The sequence below is a fragment of the Chrysemys picta genome, chromosome 6, assembly GCF_011386835.1.
Source record: "Chrysemys picta bellii isolate R12L10 chromosome 6, ASM1138683v2, whole genome shotgun sequence".
Lineage (NCBI taxonomy): Eukaryota > Metazoa > Chordata > Testudines > Emydidae > Chrysemys > Chrysemys picta.
Window position 1 is genome coordinate 25082956 of NC_088796.1, and position 24023 is coordinate 25106978.

General features: G+C 43.5%; 1 protein-coding gene across 1 annotated transcript; it reads left to right on the forward strand.

The window, feature by feature from the left end:
• The first annotated feature begins 74 nt into the window (after window positions 1-74).
• Window positions 75-23569, forward strand: SKP2 (S-phase kinase associated protein 2). The gene is made up of 10 exons (XM_005306912.5): window positions 75-252; window positions 1976-2235; window positions 4636-4747; window positions 5638-5781; window positions 6355-6489; window positions 8046-8144; window positions 10975-11102; window positions 12791-12842; window positions 15667-15774; window positions 21583-23569. The coding sequence occupies exons 1-10, from the start codon at window positions 224-226 to the stop codon at window positions 21794-21796; spliced, it is 1281 nt and encodes a 426-aa protein (XP_005306969.1). The 5' UTR covers window positions 75-223; the 3' UTR covers window positions 21797-23569.
• Window positions 23570-24023: the final 454 nt, after the last annotated feature.

Consider the following 24023-nt stretch of genomic DNA (forward strand, 5'->3'; position numbering starts at 1 on the left):
ACTCCGGCGCCGCTGAACTACATATCCCAGGAGGCATTGCGGCTGCCTCTGCCCCAGCTGCTATCCCTACTTCCGTTAGGAGTAGCGCGCGCGCGTTGGGAAATGGAACGTTACCCCAGCCGCGCTCAGTTCGGTGGTACTGCTGCTGCGCAGAGAGGAGGCGCGGGAAGGGACGGTCGCTCCTGCTGCGGGTTAGTGCGGGGACCAAGGCTCCCAGCTTCTAATGCCTCTGCGCCAGGCCACCATGCACAGGTAACGCGGCGGCCGGGGGCAGCTGGCATGCAAGGGGTGGGCTGCACTGGGTGTTGCAGAGGGAAGGAGTGAGTGGTGGTAGTTGCCGCCCAAAGCATAGGCTGCTGCTGTGTTGCACTGGGCTTTGTTATCCATTTGTCTACGCGATGTTAGATCCCTAACGCTGGGGAAACCGCATCTGCATCCCCCAAGGCTACGGGTAGTTAATAGCAGGTAGCCATGTGATTTTGGCGGAAATCTGAGCGGGGCTGAGTTATGGGGGCCAATAGCCTGGATGGTGGTGACTTGGAGAGGTGTGTATGTGTGTAGTATTGTCCAAAATACAGTGATCCTGTAACAAACCCGTGTTCACAGAGGATTTTGCAGTTTTTACTGTGCTGCACGTTGTGACCATTTGGAACTTTATAGCAGTAGTGCAGCTAGATCCCCTCTGCTTCGAAGACACAGGCCCTACTGATTGAGCTAAAACAGAATCTCCATTAGTGGATAGCAGTGTGGACATAACTGAGTAGTTCTGATTATCTACACAGTGTAGGGCAGAGATCTACAGCTATTGGCCAGTTCATTATAGTTTCCTCTATAAATGAAACATATTTTCAAGCATCTGAGGTTAAGTGAGTTCATACTCATTGTTGACGGTTGTGTCTTTGGCCCTCTGGGTCTTCACAGATGTCACTTTGCATCACACTATGGCTACTTAGAACTTCATGGTGATAATAGGACCAAAATGGAGAATAAATGCCTATCATTTGTGCTAACCGAAAGTCTCTGTTAGCAGTACAAGGCCTGTGATACACACTTTGAGCAGTGCTAACTCCATACAGTAAGTGATAAGGGTACATCTACGCACTAACTAGTTCACTGCAGTATTTCAAAGTGCTGTACAAACACTGTAATCTTTAATTCCCCTGGGAGGTAGATAAGTAATCGCTATTCTATAGGTGAGGAAATTGAAGCAAAAGAGCTTAAAAGCAGATGTCTATTTCAGAGGCAGGATTAGAATTAAATTTCTTGACTCAGTTCTTTATTCAAATCACCAGATCACACACTTGACTATAGATTGTAAACTGCACAGAGTTCACGTAGGTGGATGAAGCTATTCTGGCAATGAAAGATGGTGAAGTCTTGTTAGATCATTCATTGTCACCCCAGCCATTTCTTCCAGTTATTTGTGCAGTCCCATTGTAATAGACCCAAACAAATGGATTTCCTATTCTGAAGCATGATAATAATGTGCAGTATTCTAACTCACCACAGAGGCAATATCTCTGCTTTGTTGCTGTTGACTAGATTCCCATCCCTTTGTGATGACACTGTTCAAAATTGTAATATTCTTTTTTTTTGCAACCATATCGTGCTGCAAAGTCATTTTCTGATTTACTCGTCACCCTAAGTGGGTCCATTTCAGCATTTCTGCTTCCCAGGTTACTTCTTTCCATTAAATATGTGTGTTTCAGACTATTTCCCCCACAGAGTATCACATAAATCTGTTCAGTTTGATCCTTATATGTATCCCAGGTCTGGAGATGTTGTAAAGCCCTATAGGATTTTTGAATGCTATAGAAGTACAAAGCATTGTTATTGATTTTTCACTGAATTGTATTGCTTATCGTAGGGGATGTAGGTGCAGCCACCTGTGCCATTTTGTGTTGTCTTTCTACATACTTCTAATTCCGACATTTGGTGTTGGGGTGGATGAGCGTAACTTGTGCTGTTCCTGCAGGAGACATCTCCAGGAAATCCCAGCTTCAGACAGCAATGTTTCCACAAGCTTCACATGGTCATGGGACCCCACCAAGACATCAGAGCTACTTTCAGGCATGGGAGTGTCTGTCCTTAAGAAAGAGAAGCTGGGCAGTGAGAACACCCCTCAGGAGCTGCTAGTGTCTCTTTATCCTCCTCAGAAACGACAGAAAGTGAAAGAGAAGGACAAGGACTTTGTGATTGCACGCAGGCCTAGGCTTCTCCGAGAGACCGAGTCAGGTAGAGTAACAGCAGCCCAGGCTTGTGTCGGCTTGTAACAATGATAATGACTGAGGTCAGATACTGCAAATCACTAATAGTTTAGTTGCTTCTTACAAAGTTTGATGTCTCGGAGCAGACTCTAGTCCAGGGATCGGCAAACTTTTGGGCTCGAAGGCCACATTGGGGTTGCAAAACTGTATGGAGGGCCGAGAACGGAAAGCTGTGCCTCCCTAAACAGCCTTGCCCCCGCCCCCCTCTGACCTCTACCACTTCCCATCCCCTGACTGCTCCCCTCAGAACCCCCGACCCATCCAACCCCCCTGCTCCTTGTCCCCTAACCCCCGGCCCCTAACTGTCCCCCGGGACACCACCCCCTATCCTACCTTCCCTGTCCCCTGACTGCCCCAACCCCTATCCACACTCCTGACCCCGACAGGCCCCCTGTGACTCCCTCGCTTATCCAATCCCCCGTCCCCCTACTGCTCCTCCACCCCATCCAATTGCCCCCGGGACCCCCTGCCTCTTATCCAACTCCCCGGCCCCCTTACCATGCTGTTTAGAGCAGCATGTCTGGCCGCCGTGCCACCCGGCCGGAGCCAAACACGCTGCCATGCTGCCCTGCAGGAGTGCGCTGCCTGTGCAGCGGTGTAGCTACAGGGGAGGGTTGCACAGCTGGGGAGGGACTGGGGGCTAGCCTCCCCGGCTGGGAGCTCAAGGGCTGGGCATGATGGTCCCGTGGGCTGGATGTGGCCCATGGGCCATAGTTTGCCCACCTCTGCTCTAGTCCCTGGATCTAGTGAATTATGGGAGGTAAAAAAGAAAGAGACTTGAAAGAAACACACACAAGTTTGACTTTCCCCTCCCACATCGAGAGGAGCCTGTATGCCCTCAAGAGAGAGTTACTGTTAGGAAGTGGTTGATGGGGAAGGATAGCTCAGTGGTTTGAGCATTGGCCTGCTAAACCCAGGGTTGTGAGTTCAATCCTTGAGGGGGCCATTTAGGGATCTGGGACAAAAATCTGTATGGGGATTGGTCCTGCTTTGAGCAGGGGGTTGGACTAGATGACCTCCTGAGGTCTCTTCCAATCCTAATATTCTATTACTCTATTGCTTCCTTAAAGGAGACCTGTGAATGGATAGTATTTTATCATATCTGGAGAAAATATTTCCCATGGGTCATAGAGACTGATAGCTACTATGTAGCCCATCATTTCTTCTAATCTGTTTTCTTCAATAAGGATTAAATAGGATTTTGGATTTCGCCCATTTCCCAGATCTGTAGTTACAGCAGTTTTGGCCAACAGAGGGTGGATTAAAAAGAGATCAACTCAGATAGATTCAGAAACATCTTTCCAGCAACAGATTATACTATCTGAAGACCTCTGATCTAAACGTCACAAGAGATGAATATTCTCAGGGCCTTCATAAGATCTCAGTTTGAGTCTCCTCCTTACCATCTAGTAACTTACTAATGCTTATGACTTTCTTTATGGTATTCTGGTGAGTTTACACGGGCTGTTTTTTGAACTGCCACTCTTCTCATTTATGCCCAACCTGACAAATATTTCTTTTCAGATAAAGTTGTGATCTGGGAAGTGCTGGCTGGGGTTCCTATCTAAAATGTACAGTCTCCCATCCCATTTAGGGAATCCCTTCTTCCTTTGTTCCACAGACCTCTTTGGAGCAGTAACAGCATTTTCTAGATGTACGTAGTTCCTTGAAAATGTCCTTGCTTAAGAAAAGAATGTTTGGATATTAGGAAGGTGAAATAACTCAAAAAAGCAATATCACAATATGTATTAGGGGCTGTAGTCAGGAAAGTCATGAATTTTAAGAAGGGCTAATTGCACAAGGGAAAGATTCTGGTTTTGGAACCCTTCACACACTTTCTCAGAACACGATGGGTTGGACAAACAGGCTTCAGAAGATAAATGTGGGACAGTGCTGTTGGCAGCTATTTTTGCACCTACGCACACAGCACCTTTCCACTTTCCTTAAGGAAATGTAAGTACCGAAGTAGTGGACTAGTGTATCCATAGATCAACAAGGAAATGAAGTGGTGATGGTAGGGCAGGGAATTTTTCTGTTGTCTTTAAGATTTTTGTTTAACGGCAAAACTGTTGAAATGTCTAATCCAGTGGTCTCCAAACTTCTTTGATTGCGCACCCCTATCAGTAAAAAAATTTTGAGCACACACCCGCTGCCACGCCGACTCTACCATTTTTGCCGAAGCAAAAAAAAAAAGCCGCTCAGACTCCTACCCGAACTGAAGATGAAGCAAAAAAAAAAAAAAAGCGCTCCTCCTGCCGCGCACCCCCAAGGATCCTCTGGCGTGCACCGCACTTTGGAGACCACTGATCTAATCAGTGGACAAAAATGAATCCGATCTATGTAAAACCTGTTAACTGTTTTCTTAAAGGTATTTCTTGGGATGCACTACCAGATGAATTGCTATTGGGGATCTTTGCATACTTACCCCTAGCTGACCTGCTAAAAGTTTCCCAGATTTGCAAGAGGTGGCAACGCCTAGCGTGAGTATTGCTTTTTACTTGTAGGTGTTGAGAACGGTGTTGCTTTTTAAAGGTTGTTAAATGGTCTCATTCGCATCTTGATGCATTTGGGCTGTGCCCATAGCTAATTTAAAGCCTCTGCTCTCTTCCAGCCCTCCCAATAATGAAACCTGGGGTCATGATCACTTTCTCTCTCTCTCTGAGCTCTTCTATCATGCACCCACCTGTTCCATTCATTAATTCCAGACTCCTATCTTCCCCCAAATTCCTTACATCTTGCTTCCCACTAAACAAATAATGCCCCCTTTCCCACAGAGTTCCAGTACTTGCCGGAGACTACAGCCTCCCAGCCACACTTCTCCACGTGGACCCTCTACTCCTTGCTTCCCTTCTCTGGGAAAAGCAGCAAAAGTTCCAACTTCCCTGCTGTCCTGTTCCCTCTTCTTGGGACCAATGGAGCCCCAATTCAGTTGAGCAAAATTTCTGCTCTCTTTGGGTCTTCAATCCCTGTCAAATATTGCAGAGAGTTTCATACAGTATCTTGGCTCTTCATATTCAGGAATACAAATGTGCTTTGCAGTCAGATCAGTGAGAAATCTCAGTAATGTTTGTAAAAAGAACAGGAGTACTTGTGGCACCTTAGAGACTAACAGATTTACAAACAAATAAGCTTATGCTCAAATAAATTTATTAGTCTCTAAGGTGCCACAAGTACTCCTGTTCTTTTTGCGTTTACAGACTAACACGGCTGCTACTCTGAAACCGGTCAGTAATGTTTGTATAAGTAAATCCTTGCTGAGTTGATTTCCTTGTTTTGCACATTCATTTATAATATTAAAAGCTGTTGATGGCAGTGTCCTTTGCTTTGGCCTTCGATTACTTACTAACAATCAAACTCCTTTCCTCCTTAGGTTTGATGAATCGCTCTGGCAGACACTTGATCTGACTGGTAAAAATCTGCTGCCAGGAGTGATTGGACAGTTGCTCCCTGTGGGTGTAACTGTATTCCGTTGTCCAAGATCCTGTATTGGGAAACCACTGTTTAAAAACAACCGGTAAGGCTGTCACCATCTCTTGGTGCCCTGGAACAAAGTCTCCCTTTCAGTTTTTCATATAGTTCAACCAATCTCTTTGATTTAGCATCTCTGGTTGTCACACTTGTGGCATCTATAAATTTTAGAATGGCAGCATCATGGAGCAGGGAATAAGGCACTGGGCTGAATATCAGGGGAAGTGCATTCTGTTCTTACTTGATTCAGAATTGTTCAAGAACTGATTAACACAATCTTGAGAAGTATAGTCTACTACCATTATTCAGTAAAAAAAATTTTTTTTTTTTAGAACCAAGAACTACTGACCACTGAAGTATATTTCTATGCAAAGTTAAAGGAAATATGATTTAACTCTAGCATAAACAGATATTATTATGAGTCTTAAAGATTTGTATGCCTCATAGTAAATAGAATTTTGCAGTTTTGGTAACCAGCTTAGTAATATTGATGGATCAGACATGCATTAAAGCATATATATTTTATGCATTCATTTGTGGTATACAAATGCAGTATACTATCTCAATTTTAGAAAAGCGTTAAAATCCATTTTGTATTGTCTGCCTTTCTCCTCTTTAGACCTCTTAGAGTGCAACATATGGACATGTCCAACTGCACAATAAATGTTGCAGATCTCCATACTGTTCTTTGTCGTTGTGATCGACTACAGAACCTCAGCTTGGAAGGACTGGTGCTTTCTGATGATATCATTAGGTGAGTGGGCATGTTCAGAAGTGTAAGGTTCCTGCATCTCAGGACTACGGGCACCCCCTTTGGTGGCATCAGGGAATCAGTGCTCATGCCTGGTTAGTCTATCAGGCATCCTAGTTGCGGCTGAGCAAGTAGCAGCTTAGGCCTCCTGAATGAGGGCCGAGCAAGTCAACAGTCAGTGGCTCTGGCCTTCTGACCTAAGGGATAGCACTCATCCAGCCCAAAGTGGGGGGTTGGAGGCAGGGGAACCCGGCCCCACCCTGCTCCACCAGGTCCTAGCCTAGGACGCTAGAAATGACAGGTGATTCCATTGTGGGGTTGCCGGGAGTACATGGGGTCAATGTCTCTGTTCCTTCGGCTACTTCCTACCAGCATCTTGTGGGGCTGCTCCATGGCCACCAGGGCCTGGTTCCCCCTCTCCTTGTCAGACGGTCCACTTTCCACTCCCTAGTTTGGTTTCTCAGTCTTCCAGGGTAGCAGTTTGCCTTCCCTCCAAGCTGGCTCTGGAGGGTCATCACTTGCCACAGCCAGTTGTGGGCTCTGCTAACTATTTGGCTCCCTGGGACAGACGTCTTGCTCCTTCCCTGGTCTTGCTCTAAGTGAGCTGCTGGGCCTTGTTCTTATACTACATGTCCCGCCCCCACACTTTCTGCGAGAGAGAGACGGGACGGGGTGAGTTAACCTCCTCTGTGCTGGAATGAGGCCACTCCGCCTCATTGCAAGAAGTATTCAATAATAACTTTTATTGATATGCTTTCTTGTATGCAGAAGGCTCCCCAGGCAACTTACAAATGTAGGCTCTCGTCTTGTAAATAGCTAGACTAACACAGACTTCAGCAAGGACACACTTGTGCCTATGCAGACCCTTGAACCTATCTATTTACAGGATTGAGGCTTATTTTACAAATGGGATAATTCCTTTATCCGTCACAAAAATGCAGCCACCTCTGTGGTGAAACATGGCAGCTGTTTAACAGCGCATAGTAACAGGAAGAGTAGAGGAACATTAAAACTAAAAAAAAAACATTCAATTAGGCAGAATGTAAATATCCAAATAGGAATTTGGCCAGGACCTTAGGGGTTATAGCCCTCTTCAAGTGTATGATTTATCCAGTACACTAATGCAGCAGGTAAACAGTTACAGAACATCTATTTAACTGTTAAATTGAAAACCTAGGGTTCACTAGGCCAGTGGTTCTCAAACTTTTGTACTGGTGACCCCTTTCACATAGCAAGCCTCTGAGTGCAACCCCCCTTATAAATTAAAAACACTTCAAAATATATTTAACACCATTATAAATGCTGGCTGCAAAGCAGGATTTGGGATGGAGGCTGACAGCTCGCGACTCCCTCTCCCCCCATGTAATAACCTTGTGACCCCCTGAGGGGTCCCGACCCCCAGTTTGAGAACCCCTGCACTAGGCAAAGATTGTACAAATGTATCTTTACTAAATTAAGGCCATCCTGAGCCTGGAACTTTAAATTATGAAAACAAATTATAAAATTGATACCAGGAGAGATGTGAAAGCATTCTGACTCTCCATCTGTGGTCTTTACAGAAGCATCGCTCAGAATTCCAGTTTGGTGCGATTAAATCTCTCTGGATGTTCTGAATTTTCTGCAGAAGCATTGGAGATAATGTTGATCAGCTGTTCTGGGTAAGACCGAATTAATTTATGCACTTGTTGATATTCCTGGGAGAAATGATCATCTGAGCACCCCACTGGCATGGGTGTATAACTTTTATGAACTATAATTTGTGTTCTTGAACATCTAAATAGGGTATTTTTCTTTGCTGAAGATTCAGATAATTCATGTTTTTGTTAAACTTCTCTTCCTTAAAGAAGGGTACATTTATCTGAAAAGAAAAAAAAAAGTTTGCATGAGGATATTCAAAACAGACACATTAAAGTTGATTTCCTTATTGAAAGAGCAACAAGTCAAACTCTGTCAACGTGAAAGTGTTTTTTTAAAAATTGTGAAATGGCATCTGATGAGCCCCCTTTACACATAGTGTGCAGCTTTGATAGTAGAAAAGATCACGTGATGTTAAAAGATGTTAAAATAATCCTTCAAACACATAGAGACGTTCTAATGCTGATGTAGTACCGTTATAAAAATTTGACAGCTTGTGGAGATTAAGTCCTGTGATCTGCCAACGTGAAGAAGGATGGTCTGTTCTTAAGGCACTGAACTGGGACTTGGGAGATCTGTGGCAGAAAATGAATCCAGAGTTCTTGTGTAATGTTGGCGAAACTACTTAATGCAAAGGCAAGCTTAAAATGTACTGTGGGTTTAAACATACTTCCTCAGTTATACCGTGCAAGTTGTGTAAATAAAACCTTAATCTCTATGCCACAATTTGCAATCTGTAAAATGGGAATATTTTCTTTGTTTTATAGATTGTCCCTGTTTAGGACCGTGACTGTCTGTTTACTACACGTATATGCACTGCTTAGCAGAATGAGGTCCTGATCTTGGTTGGGACCTCTAGGCCAGTGGTTCTCAATCTTTTTGGGCTCAGGACCCAATTGTAAATGTTTATGGCCTGTCATGACCCAGTAAATAGTCTGGGGATGAAGCCCCCAGGGGAGGCTTCAGTCAGATCCTGCACCCTGGGAGGGAGAGGGGGGGGGAAGCTTGGTTCTGCCTGGCACTCACTCCATAGTGGCAGCTCCTACAGCTGCTGTGCTGTGGGTCTGGCTGGGCTTGGCTCTGCATTCTAGGCATTGCAACCTCCGGAGTTGCAGCGCCGCTCAGGTTTGGCCACGCCTCCCTGACTAGACCAAATTTGTGTGAGTAGAGTTGTGACCTGGCTCATGGGGTTTCAGTGCCACTCACTCAAATTTGGCCTTCTCAGACTCCCGTCATCATGACGACTGGGCCAAATCTTAGTGGCACTGGGACCCCAGAGGTTGCAGTGCCTGGAGCCAAGGTGGTGAGCCCGGCCAGCCCCAGGGGACAGGAGCTGCCACGGGACCCTTTGAAACATTCTGATGAGCCAATTTTGGGTCCCGATCCACAGGTTGAGGAAACGCTGCTTTAGGTGGTGCTATATTTTGATAGTAAGTAACAGGACTGGTGCCACACAGCATGTCACGGAGGGTTGGTGTGTTAAGTGGGAGCTGCCCCTGTTTGCCCAGTGTGGGGTTGACACACCCACTCACAAGGTTGTCGAGATTCCTTGTTGTGCCAAATGATCACGATCAAGGGCTCCAGGGCCCCTGTTGAGGCAGAGCAAACAAGCAGTCTGTAGCGCCTGGTTTTCCTGGCTGAGGCAAACACAAGCAGTTGGGACTGTGATCCTTTGGGTAGGGCAGAGCAAACAATCAGTTTATATTGGAAGACCATGGTAGCCACATCTAGTGGCAAGTGTGGGGCAGGAGGACCCAGGCCTACCCTACTTCACCGGGTTCCGACCAAGGGCCCTGTGAAGCTGGTAAACTCTCTATACAGGGTTCAAGTATCCGCTCCTAACAGATTCCCTGGGTCTCTTCCTACCATAAAGCCCATCTTGGGCATCTCCTCGACTGGCAGCAGCTCGGTGTCTCTGCAGTCAGCTGGTCATCCACAGCATAGTCCAGATCCATGGAGAGTCAATGGTTCCTCTGCAGGAGCCTGCAGCACACATCCTTCCTCTTCTTCCACCAACACCGATTGAGCTGAGCTGCCTTCTTTTATCTGTCCCCTCCACCTGGACCATGGGCAGCAGAGGTGAGGGGTTGTGGTCTCCTGGGCCCATAATGCTTGGTCAGTCCCTGTTGGCCCCGTGCGGGGTTGATACATCGTGTACGTTTCTTTGCCTCGCCAATATGTTTTTAACTCTGTCCTAAGTCACCGTAGGATGAGAGGGTGACTCATTTCTTTGACCTACGTTGAGACAATAAAAAAAAATGGTCAGGAGTAGTGGTTATTTATTTGCAATCTGGTAGCACCCACAATGTACAAAACATTGTCCACACAAAGGAGTACACAGTCCCTGCCCCAAGGAGCTTACGGTCTAAGACAAGCAACTTGTGAAGAGTTGAAGAGGGTTGTAGTCAAAACATGTATGATATTTCTGTACATTATGAAAAATAGACACAAACTAAATCAGATGGCCAATTAATAATAGATGGGTTAAGGAGCAAATAGCTGTATTTTTCTTCTTTAAAGGTGGACTCTTATCCGTTAGGAACCAGACTATGGTAGATAGCCCACTTCACAGCAACAACAAATGATGATTACTTTGCCATTGCTGGCTTGATGCATTTTGACAACCAAGATGCTCTTTATTCCATTATTATTCCTCTGTGCCATCTATTTAATCTGATCTCTTGAAATTTGGTGTCATTAATGAAGAAACTTGATGGTATATATCTCATGTACAGTACTATCTATATATTTATTTATTTATTTATTGGTATTTGAATAGTACGTGGATGATTTTAAGGCCAAACCTATGTTTCTGCAGTGCTTCCAAATGGATGTATTTTTATTTGTGCATAGATTAGAAGAGCTAAACTTGTCCTGGTGTGACTTCACAACTGATCACATTAAAGCAGCGGTCAACCACATTTCTGCAAATGTAACCCAACTAAATTTTAGCGGATACAGACAAAGTCTACAGATATCAGGTAAATAGCAGCACTGAGAACTGGGGTTCTAGTGGAATGATATGTGGAACCTTAATTAAGTGTAGCTGTGATTGTTTAACTGTTTGCATCTTCTCTTGGTCTGTCAGACCCAGAGTATTGATTTCAAATGCAATGGTGCTTTTGCCCCCATGAGGGTGTGCTTTATGTTGTACAATTCATAAAACAAAACATTAACCCTAAAACTTAACCTGCGTTATTGCTAATGTTTGTCCATGAGCTCTGAAACACTGATAACCACTTTATTATATTATTATTAATGCTTAACGGCACTTAGACGCCACAATCAGGAATCTGAGCCCCACTGGGCTCATTGCTGTACACACATAATGAAAAGGTGGTCCCTGTTTTACAGAGCTTACAATTAAAGGCGATCAAACAATACAATTTTCAGTCATGAGGAAAGAACTTAGAAATTACAAAACTTCGATTTACACAGGAAAAACTTCAGGTATCCAAAAAACCCAGTCGCTACAAAGATGAGTGTGTTCTACATGATGGAAATTGTGTAGTGGTTTTCAGTTGCCTGAATGAGTTTTGGCGTGCCTCAGAATGCCTGTAAACCTAGTACATTTCTCCTATTAAGAGAACAGTGACTAAATGCAAATGTTTTTCTGGCTGGTACATTAAAAGCTCTTTTATCTGGCACTTCACCAACCGGCAAACTATAAACCGGCATTTCTGATCTGCACTGAAAGTCCGGTTTATAGTGCGGGGCTGGCAGAGGACGGGCGTGGGATGTGCTGTGGGATGCACTCTGGGACGGGGTTTGGGGCAGGGGAGGGGGCTCAGGATGTTGGATGGGGGGGTGCTCACCTCCAGCGGCTCCATACAAGCAGATCCCCATCCCTGCTGTTGCTGGCCGAGGTGCGTCCAGACGGCTCTGCAGGCATGCTACCTCTGTCCCTGCTCTCGAGTCCCCGAGCGTGGACTCCATGGCGCCCAGCCCATTGCCTGGGAACCACGGCCAATGGGAGCTGTGGGGGGGCGGCACCCGCAGACTGAGGCAATGTGCCTGCTTGCAGAGCTGTCTGGCCATGCTTCCGCCAGGAGCAGCAGGGACAAGGAGCCGCTGGAGGTGCGTGCCCCCCCCATCTGGCACCCCGAGCCCCCTCTCACGCCCCAACCCCGTTCCAAGCTCCCTCACGGACCCAAGCTCCCTCCTAGAGCCTGTGTCCCGCAGCTCCTCCCACGCCCCTGCCCTGCACCCGCCCTGCACTCCAAAACCCTCCCTCTGAGTTAACCGGCATTTTTAATTTACCGGCATCCCCCATTCCCCCAGCATGCCGGTTAAAAAAGCTTTTACTGTATATTGATAGAGCAAATGGCATTTCAGGGGCACTTTTTTTTTTTTTTTTTTGACAAAGCTAAGACAATTTAAATCCTTTAAGGATCTACACTGAACAACAGTAGGTGAAAAAGATTTGGTATATGTTTCAAGTGCAATACAAATGTTCTTTAAAACAAGTGCAACCTTTTGTCAAGAACTCACGTTGGTAGAAAACATGGAACTTACTCCATGTTAGCAGTGAATGATTAGCGGTGAATAATTCAAACCACATGCAACTTTAAAAGGTAGCTTTTACTGGTCAGGAGAAGCTGTAATATTGCTGGGAAAAAATGCCTGGCTGATTTATGTACATTTGTTTTGGTTTTTTTCCCCCTTCCAGATATCAAGACATTGGTGACAAGATGCCCTTATCTCATCCAGTTAGATTTAAGGTAAAAAACTGTATCAGAAACTCTTCAGCAGCCCTGAATCCAAACAGTATAAAGACATCTTTGCCCCTACTCCATTCAGGGTGCAACTTCTGTCTCTCTGGGGCCACAGCACAGAATCTGCCCCTGTGCATCTGGGTTTGTGCTAGCAGAAGCCAGAGGAACCTGTGAGTGATCGATATCTACATACATTTTCACCAGGCTCATCTCTGTTGTTTCTGAGCACCTTCAGGCAAGATCTTCTCTCTCTTTCCCCCTCTTCTCCCCCCCAAACCTAGCACAGATGTCACTCCTTGGAAGATTTATTTCTTTGCTAAATTTCAGGCTTCATCTGGATCTGTTCTGATCAGGTTCTTAAACTGTGCCCATAGTTTCCTGTTTGCTGTAGTACTGACTATCACAATATGCTGGGATTTTCTTAATGGTAGTTCTTGCCCCCTCTTTGCCTCCCCAATCACATTGAGGCCGGCTCCAACATTTTGAAGGTATTCTGCTCAAACTTTACCCCCCAAAAAATTCCTTGAGACAGAAATTGTTCCCAGAAAGTTTCTGAAACTCACCTTTTGGGCTGAGAGTTCTGACTGTGAAAACGGAAACCAGTTTGTGATGTTACTATAGAGTTTGCTTACTTTGATACTGAGCAAGTTCAATAATAAAGGGGGGAAAAATACATAGCATTTAGTACAAGATCACATCTAAAACTTGTTTTAACATAGGTGAATTTATTTGAGAATTGGTTATGCACCTCCCTCTCTTCCCTTTACCGCCTCCAGCTGTCTGATCAGTTTTGCTATAACCTTTAGGCTAGGTTCACTCATAGGTCCCTGTAGCTTTTGCTGGCAGAAATCTAGATGCATAGGCGGCAGATTCTGTGCTGGAGCCCCCCAAGAAGATAGAAATTGCAGCCTGAACGGGGTAGAGGCAAAGGTATCTTAAGCTGCCTTTGTACTACTTGGGTTCAGGGCTCTTCTCACTTGGGGCAGCTGCCAATGAGCTGCACCGCTACCGAGACTCCCTGTAGTGCTGTGGGCACATGTTGTATGCCAGGGTTGACTGTCAAGAGAAATGCTATGAAGTCTTGAAGTTAATAGCGGACTTAAGGTACAATAACTTCCAGATGAGAAAATGGTGGCCTTATATATCAGATCTCAGTGTATTAAGTGCTGCTGACTGTAAGTCACAGGGGGTATACAGCTTGACAGTACCTTCATGGGTAATATGCTAGTTACTGAGACAGGAAAAAATACTTTTCTGGAAGGGATAAGCTAAACGCATTTACCCCCAGGGGAATTCTGCACCACTGCACGCAGAATTCATGTCCCCACTGGCAGAAAATGAGGGGGAAGCAAAGGGAAGCTGCGTGGGGGCAGTGGTGGAGATGCCCAGGGGAGAGGCAAAGCATGGGGGGCACACGGTGTCACATGCCACTGGCCCCCCGCTCCCAATTGCTGAGAGCACAGAGCTGTCCAGCTGAAGGAGAGTGCTGTTCAGCTCTGCTGACTCGGCAGCTAGACACCACCTCCTAGGTCCTAGTGCTGGTCATGCCCCCCTTCTGCATGCTGGAGAACCATCCTGTTTTCTGTAGAACAGTGAAGGCCCGCAGTGGGGCAGGGTAAGGAGGGTGGTGGAAATAGGGGAAGGGTGGTGGGGTAGGGAGAAGAGGCAGTAGGGAAGGAGGGGGTGGGTGGGAAGGACAATGGGATGGGGAAGAGAAGGGTGGTAAGTGGGAGCCAAGCATGTGGCATCCCCCCAGTAGCAGCTCAGGCTCCCCAGTTAAGTAGGCCCAGCGACCCCTACCTCAGATTCCCCAACCAGCTGCATACAGACCTCCACCCCACCAAGCCCCATTTCCCCCAGGATCTGGACCCCACTGAGCCCCCATTTCCCCCCCCCCCCAACCTAACCTCTTTCACCTGGACCCCCTGCAGAGTCCCTTTACCCCTGTACCCAGAACCCCCCAACAAGCCCTTGAGCATCCATCTCCCCCGTTCCCTCCCCCCCCATACTGGATTCCCCCGCTGAGCCATCTGCATCGAGATTGCCCCACACAGAACCCTCTCACCCCACATACCCACATTAAGCCCTTCCATGCTTGGATTGCACCAGGCTGAGCCTGCTTGCCCCACACCTAGATCGGAGACCAGGGCTGGGTGTGCATGTGAGAGACTGTTCCTCTCTTTTGCTATCTTGGTGCACCTGATATGGAGAGAGAGGGCCTTGGTGTGTCAGGGTCGGGTGCAGCCTTACTGCTGACTCCATGTCCAGGTGGGACTGCAGGGTGATCTCCCACCTCCATGCAGCCCGTCGCCTCTGCTCCCCACTGGAGCCTGCACATTTATTTGACCAATAAAATATACAGAATTTTGCAAACATTTAAAATAGAGTGCAGAATTTTTATTTTTTTGGTGCAGAATTCCCTCAGGAGTAATATACCTGTCATGCATTTGTAACATGATTATAAAATGTCAGTGTAATTTGATTTTTGCCATATCAACTAAACACTGGTTAGAACTCTTGACATGTAGAGCAATTTCCTTTTGTGACCTAAGTTCCTGTGCCAAAACAGCTTCCTGCAAAACAAGCTACTGCTTCCCCCCCCCGCCCCCCAAAAGATAGAAATTCATCACCAATTTCTAATATGTAAGGAAGAAAACATGTTAAATTTGAAAATAATTAATAAGCTGGTAAAAATTTTTGAAGGCAGATAAGTGTTTAATGTGTACAAAACTTTTCTCCCTGAATTTCAGAAACACTTGAAACTTTGCTTCTATTGTGTTCTTGAAAAGGAATGTTTTAATCCTACTTTTGTATATCACCTTTATTACAGTGACAGTGCAATGTTGAAGCCTGAATGTTTTCAATATTTTCATCAGCTCATCTGCCTACAGCATTTGTCTCTTAGTAGATGTTATCAGATATCTCCTGCTGACTTACTGTGAGTAATGTCTTACACCCATTATAGTTGTTTACTATTAAAACTGAATTAAAAGGTGATCTGAAATACTTAATAAAAACTGCTCAAGATCCTGAACTTCTGTATAGACTTAAACTGCAAATAATATCTTTAAAAACAAGAGGAAGACTGGAATGAAGAGGCAGAACAGAGCTGATGATTACTGGGTCTCTGCTGGGGTCAGCAAAAATCTATGATGTGTCTGTCTCATTTCCCTCTAGTGCTGGTGCATGCACATGACAACCTACTACTGCGATCAGTGAATGCATTAGCTCAAGTGCCATAGGTCTGTGCTGTGGATTTAAAGGTTCCAGCTCTGCTGGTTGAACCATGTGGGTGTAAATATGATTCTAATGGAGTTCCTGGGTGTGTTTTTTCCTTCCAAGTTCACCTTTTATACTGAGGAAGTTAAAAGAATATTAAGGTTCAAAGTAAAAAACTCAGTTAGGAATTGCCCAAATTAAGATTGCCTATATAACCTTAATTTGCCTTCCTTGTGTGTATATGCATTGATGGAATCTAATTACGTGTACTGTGTTTTCCAGAGGACCCCTGTCTCATTGAGTGCACAGCATGGATGGTACTCTGAGCAACTAATCACTATTTTGTTTTATTCTCTTTGTGGCCCTATGCCTTACTTAATGCACATCATTCAAACACTGCTCTGAATATAAAATTCATTTTCTTACAGGCTTTTCTATGATGCTCATTACTACACTATTTGAATGTTTCACAAACTATGAATTTATTTGCACAAAACCTCTGAAAGGTATGAGGGTATTATCCTCATTTTACAGATGGATAACTCAGGCATAGAGGGACAGAGTTAAAAATATTTAGCTGCCTAACACTCATTGAAAATTTCACTGGACACCTAAATATCTTTAAAAATCTGGCCCCAAAAGATTAAGGTCAGAAGTGTCCACTAATGGGTGCCAAATCTGACACTTAAGACCTGATTTTTTTTTTCTTCAGAGTACTTAACATTATATATCTTTTTACATGGTCAAATCACTGCGCTCATTGACTTGGTTACAGCTGTGAGTGCATAGCATTTTTGCAAAGCAGACACCAGAGTCTCACATTGGGCACTCAGAAAATGACACCGGTGACCACCTGTGAAAAGTTTGGTTTCAGTGACTTACTCAGCATCCCATAGAAACTCTGTTGCAGAGGCAGAGATAGAATCCAGTTCTCCAGGGCAGCATTCAACTGCCTGAACCACGAGACCATTTTTTCTTTTTGCAGTACCCTTCCTCATTCACTACACACCTTCAAAAACTTCTGAGGCCACAGCCTCGTTCACTACACAACCCTGATTCTTCCCTCAGACCAGGAACATCCTGTGAACTGAATGAGGCAAGTGTCATGGAGAAAAGTAGTATGCAGTCATCTAATTAAAGACTGTCATAATGCATGAATTAAAGTTGCATAGGCAACCTTAACTTTGGCATTTCCTAACTTTTGAGTGCTTGATTTTGCAACCTGAACATATTTTAACTTAGTTTTTTGTGTAATACAAAATTACGGTTGTCAAACTGACCAAAACCAAAAAATCAGCATGGTTCTGACATCAGTGGAGCTATCCTAGTTCCATTTACACCATCTGAGGATCTGCCCCATAAAGTTAACTACAGGTGAAACTTGTTGTTTTGCCCTATAATTCTAAAGCATTTTGGGTTTTAGTTCAAATATATGATGTGCCATATTGGTGTTCTTAGATGGGTATTAAAGGAAGTTATGCTTTGAGTGTTTAAAAACTCCATATTAAATCAGAAGCTGTTCATGCTAACACAACTTTGCTGTGTGACCTTGGGCAAATCAATTAGCTGTACTTCCTCTGTCCATAAAATGGGAACATCTGTCTCATGGTGGTCCGTGAGGATTTTTAGCAAAGGGAGCAGTTTTCAAAGGTGCCAAGTGCAGTTTGGCATCTTACTCTTAATGACTTTCAGTAGGAGTTGGGTGCCTGTCATTTAAAAATCTCTTCCCAAGACATGTTATTCTCTGGTGGAAGACCTTATAGAAGTGCAAGGATCAGATTACACTGATCTGAGATTCCTTCAGTACTTTTATATATAATGGAGACACTTAAGGATGACTGGTGAAACATTTTACTCTTTCAGTCTTGCATAATGAAAGGTTTCAGAGTAGCAGCCGTGTTAGTCTGTATCCGCAAAAAGAAGAACAGGAGGACTTGTGGCACCTTAGAGACTAACAAATTTATTAGAGCATAAGCTTTCGTGGACTACAGCCCACTTCTTCGGATGCATATAGAATGGAACATATATTGAGGAGATATATATACACACATACAGAGAGCATAAATAGGTGGGAGTTGTCTTACCACCTCTGAGAGGCCAATTAATTAAGAGAAAAAAAAAAAAACTTTTGAAGTGATAATCAAGCTAGCCGAGTACAGACAGACAGTTAGATAACAAGTGTGAGAGATTCAATGTTTGTAATGGCTCAACCATTCCCAGTCCTTATTTAAACCGGAGTTGATTGTGTCTAGTTTGCATATCAATTCTAGCTCAGCAGTTTCTCGTTGGAGTCTGTTTTTGAAGTTTTTCTGTTGTAATATAGCCACCCGCAGGTCTGTCACTGAATGACCAGACAGGTTAAAGTGTTCTCCCACTGGTTTTTGAGTATTTTGATTCCTGATGTCAGATTTGTGTCCATTAATTCTTTTGCGTAGAGACTGTCCGGTTTGGCCAATGTACATGGCAGAGGGGCATTGCTGGCACATGATGGCATATATCACATTGGTAGATGTGCAGGTGAACGAGCCCCTGATGGTATGGCTGATGTGATTAGGTCCTATGATGATGTCACTGGAATAGATATGTGGACAGAGTTGACATCGGGGTTTGTTACAAGGATAGGTTCCTGGGTTAGTGGTTTTGTTCAGTGATGTGTGGTTGCTGGTGAGTATTTGCTTTAGGTTGGGGGGTTGTCTGTAAGCGAGGACAGGTCTGTCTCCCAAGATCTGTGAGAGTAAAGGATCATCTTTCAGGATAGGTTGTAGATCTCTGATGATGCGCTGGAGAGGTTTTAGTTGGGGGCTGAAGGTGACAGCTAGTGGTGTTCTGTTATTTTCTTTGTTGGGCCTGTCTTGTAGGAGGTGACTTCTGGGTACTCGTCTGGCTCTGTCACATAAATACCACCCTATACCGGAAACCTACTGACCGCTACACTTACCTACATGCCTCCAGCTTCCATCCAGGACACACCACACGATCCATTGTCTACAGCCAAGCTCTAAGATATAACCGCATTTGCTCCAATCCCTCGGATAGAGACAAGCACCTACAAGATCTCTATCAAGCATTCTTAAAACTACAATACCCACCTGCTGAAGTGAAAAAACAGATTGACAGAGCCAGACGAGTACCCAGAAGTCACCTCCTACAAGACAGGCCCAACAAAGAAAATAACAGAACACCACTAGCTGTCACCTTCAGCCCCCAACTAAAACCTCTCCAGCGCATCATCAGAGATCTACAACCTATCCTGAAAGATGATCCTTTACTCTCACAGATCTTGGGAGACAGACCTGTCCTCGCTTACAGACAACCCCCCAACCTAAAGCAAATACTCACCAGCAACCACACATCACTGAACAAAACCACTAACCCAGGAACCTATCCTTGTAACAAACCCCGATGTCAACTCTGTCCACATATCTATTCCAGTGACATCATCATAGGACCTAATCACATCAGCCATACCATCAGGGGCTCGTTCACCTGCACATCTACCAATGTGATATATGCCATCATGTGCCAGCAATGCCCCTCTGCCATGTACATTGGCCAAACCGGACAGTCTCTACGCAAAAGAATTAATGGACACAAATCTGACATCAGGAATCAAAATACTCAAAAACCAGTGGGAGAACACTTTAACCTGTCTGGTCATTCAGTGACAGACCTGCGGGTGGCTATATTACAACAGAAAAACTTCAAAAACAGACTCCAACGAGAAACTGCTGAGCTAGAATTGATATGCAAACTAGACACAATCAACTCCGGTTTAAATAAGGACTGGGAATGGTTGAGCCATTACAAACATTGAATCTCTCACACTTGTTATCTAACTGTCTGTCTGTACTCGGCTAGCTTGATTATCACTTCAAAAGTTTTTTTTTTTTTTTTTTTTTTTTTCTCTTAATTAATTGGCCTCTCAGAGGTGGTAAGACAACTCCCACCTATTTATGCTCTCTGTATGTGTGTATATATATCTCCTCAATATATGTTCCATTCTATATGCATCCGAAGAAGTGGGCTGTAGTCCACGAAAGCTTATGCTCTAATAAATTTGTTAGTCTCTAAGGTGCCACAAGTCCTCCTGTTCTTCTTCTTTCAGTCTGTTACTGGGTCAGCTATGTCAACGTTAGTGTCACTTTTCTCAGTAGTAGTGAGAAGGGACTAAGTGTGAAAGCTTATCACAGACTAATAGCTCTGTAACTATTTACATATCCCTTTTAAGAGGATTAGGTGGCTCAGCTGAACAAATTTTAAAACTCAGATTATTTGCTCAGTAGTACAGAGCTTACTGCAGCCTCTGTCTAGGAAGGGGCTGTTGAAGTAGAATATCCTTATGGAAATTATTCATTAAGCCATTTCTATTTTCTAAACAACAAGATAGATTCCCTCCTTACCTAGGGCCCACAAAAAATTGTGAACAATAATATTTAGTAAAACAAAACATTAAATGATTGGATGCATATTAATATAAAACTTGTTGAAACAATGTATTTACAATAAAATTCTGTTTGACAAAGTTTAAAAATGAGAACTTGCAATGGATCTATATCGATTCCTAAACCTAGGCTGTTAAAATGGGAGTTGGAAGACCTGTAACATTGGTAGAGTGGTGTGGCTATGGGATAACTCTCTAGTGTTTGTTCCTTCTCATGAATCCATCTGTCCCTGACTGTACTTGCAAATACACATTTAAATGATAGCTGGGCAAACACAAGGAACTTTGTCTGCATGACCAGTTCAGACATTACCACAAATTCCATTCTGCTGATCCCTTGTCCAGACTGTAATCTCAACCCTGTTACTGCCACTACCACTTTATCTGGCCTGTTGCCATAACCCTTCAATCCTTTCAAAACACCACCACAAAAATCACATACCTTGTCCACCCCAGAGTCTGGTTATCTTTTGCCCTGTGTTATCAGGATTAAGCTCCTTATCCTGTTCTTCCTGGGCATTCACAGTTTGATTCTTGTCTATCTCTGTTCTCACTTGTAAAGGACTTAGCACACCATTGACGATAAATAAGAGAATATTCCATACTGTGAAAAATAGGTAATCATTAACTAAGATTATTAAAAGTATTTAAGGAGGTGACTGATGTGTAGGATTTACCATTTTGGCACAATTTGCTCCACTTATTCTGAATGTTGATTTTAATAGTCCATTGCTATTGCAGAGACACTAAATAAACAAACCAACCATGTCCTGCAATAACCTAGCATGTGTGAGGCTCATAGGTTATGAATAAAGTTACTGACATTTCATTGCACTTAAATTCCTATTTCTCTATTCAAGCTGGTTTGGCAATTGAATTTCTTACTGAATGACCAGAACAGAGCATAAAGTTTCAATTAAGTATATTTAAAATCAGGGATTTTTTTTTTAAGATAGGAACAAACATTTATCCAAAATACTATTTTCCAGACTTTTCATGAAAGAAATTGTACTATTCAGTTTGGGTAAAAGGTTTAAGGCATTTTTGCAGCCTACTGATCTGCTTGTTTTGTTTCTCCCCTTTTAGTGAGCTTGGTGAAATTCCCACACTAAAGACTCTTCAAGTTTTTGGAATAGTGACTGACAATTCCCTACAGCTCCTAAAAGAAACGCTTCCCCACATAAAGATCAATTGTTCGCATTTTACAACCATTGCACGGCCAACTGTTGGCAGCAAAAAGAACCAGGAGATCTGGGGCATCAAATGCAGACTGACACTGAGAAATCCTAGTGGTTTGTGATGCAGCGTTTGCTGGATATTTCCTTTTGTTGTCACCAAGCGTGGTGTGTTTCATCAAGAAACCCAACACTGGAGCATCACTCTAGTTGTTCTTGTAAAAAGTGTTTTAACTTGGTCTTGTGCTATAACTTACTTTCATAAGTATATTTTTATATTGTCCTTCTCTTACTGTGTCCAGAAATCCAATCAGGTATGAGTAATTGTAAGCATTTTAAAAGTCAATCTTGCTTTTGCAAAAATCTTTCTAAAAGCAAGTGACTCTTGCAATTGTGCTAAACATGATTAAGTTAGAAAGTTTGGTAATAAATAGTGCAGCTGGTCTAGTTATTTGGCAATGTACTTAATTCTGCAGTCTGTGATGTTGCTTTATTGGAAGTGTGAGGGTCCAAAGGTGCTTCTGTAATATTTTTCCAAATACATAGCTTTGCGTAAGGCCCTTGCAAAGTAGAGATGTTGTGTCATCAGGGAACTGTTTTACTTCATTACAACTCAGTACATTCCTGACAGTTTCAGATTTTAGAGCTCAGAATGAGTAAGGGCATTAAGTCTATTTAAACTCTTAGCACCAAATATTCCATCTTGTTCAGTTATCTGCTTTTTTCAGGGGGGAAGGAGGGAGAAATAAACCATGGCGTTGGACACTAAATTCACTGAACCCGCTTAATGCAATAGGAGCCGTGAGAGCCATACAAAAGGAGCTATGAGAAAGCTGAATCGGATACTAGTTACAAGGCAGTAGAACAGAGCTATAGTGCATTTTTTCCAACAATTACAGAAGTGTGACTCTGTGTTTCAAAATGACCATGCTGAGGAGTTTAAAACTTGAAAACCCTTTGCAAGTTTGTGAAACCAAGGATCTCACCTGTCAGGGTGAAGTTTTCATTAGGTATTTTAGTCTGACTTACATTCCAGTTCTATGCCACTTAATCAGCATTTTTCTTCTGATTTGTGATTTCAACAGTTTCTAAAGATGCATTATTAATGCAAGAATCTCTTCATAGGTAAGCTTCGTAGGTTTCTGTTTATATAGCCCTGTATTCACATCCCTTGAGACTCTGCAGGGCTAAGGAGCAGTAAAGAGGGAAATACACAGAACTCCAGAGCTCTTCAGGGCAAGTAACGTAAGGGGTCACTGGGATTTAAATGGACATCAAGCGTTCCACAGTACAGAAGCAGCAGTATTGCAGATATGCTTGTTATAGCCGAGGGAGATATAAGTCACCACAGATTCCCTTAGCTTCTACAATGCAGAAAATGTGGCAAACTAAGTTTCTAGGCTCTCTTGTCCCAGTTCTTGTATTTTAAAGAAACCTGCCCAAAACTTAGCAACTTTGATGGTAGTTCAGAAGAGAAAAATATGAAAGTATAGAAATGAACAACTAGATAACTATTCAAGCCTATAAAAGGGGAAAGGATAGATAGGTGGCTAAGGCATGGGAGTAAGCCTTAGATCTGGTTCTTTGTGCCTCTGTTCACCATCTGTAAAATGGCTGTAGTACATCCCTATGTTTGAGGTGCTGAGAATAAGTTTATTCATGACTGAGGTGGTTAGACAGAAAGGTGCCAAGGCCATAAGGTTACCTACAGAAAAATGTATGTACAGTAGACCATAAGTTACAAACTGACTGGTCAACTACACACCTCATTTGGAACAGCAAGTACGCAATCAGGCAGTAGCAGAGATGGAAAAAGTACAGTGCTGTGTTAAAACTTTCCCTTTTTATTTTAGTGGGTTTTTTTGTTTGTTTTTTATTAAAGATTTGAGGTAAGAAAACTTGTGCTCTTCATTTAAGTTAAAATTAGCATTTTTGTTTTGCATAATGCAGTTTCAAAGTTATATTAAATCAAAGTTCAGTTGTAAACTTTTGAAAGAACTACTATAATGTTTTGTTCAGATTTATGAACAACCTCTAGTCCCAAGATGTTTGTAACTGAGATTCTACTGTATAACCATAAAGTAGTTTCAGTAATAGAACATGTGCTGATAACAGGGAAAGAGGACCTGAGTTTTTCCTTTTCCCCCACCCTTGTTCCCTTGGGGGGTGGAGCAGCTGACAAATTTCCAGCAGGTTTAAACATTTATGTAGCAATTCACATATCCTGGGTATCATTAACTGTGCTGGCACTTTAAGCAGCTAGCAGACATCGAGCCCAATCTAAGTCTTCCTGGATACTCATTTCTATATCCCACCAATCTGGTAATAGATTCACCATAGTTTGTCAGCCTT

Excerpts from the sequence above, each read along its gene's own strand:
- SKP2 (XM_005306912.5), top strand. The coding sequence starts at position 224 with ATGCCTCTGCGCCAGGCCACCATGCACAG. Across the intron at positions 6,490-8,045 it reads CTTTCTGATGATATCATTAG|AAGCATCGCTCAGAATTCCA; the intron begins GTGAGTGGGCAT and ends TGGTCTTTACAG. Across the intron at positions 15,775-21,582 it reads ATATCTCCTGCTGACTTACT|TGAGCTTGGTGAAATTCCCA; the intron begins GTGAGTAATGTC and ends CTCCCCTTTTAG.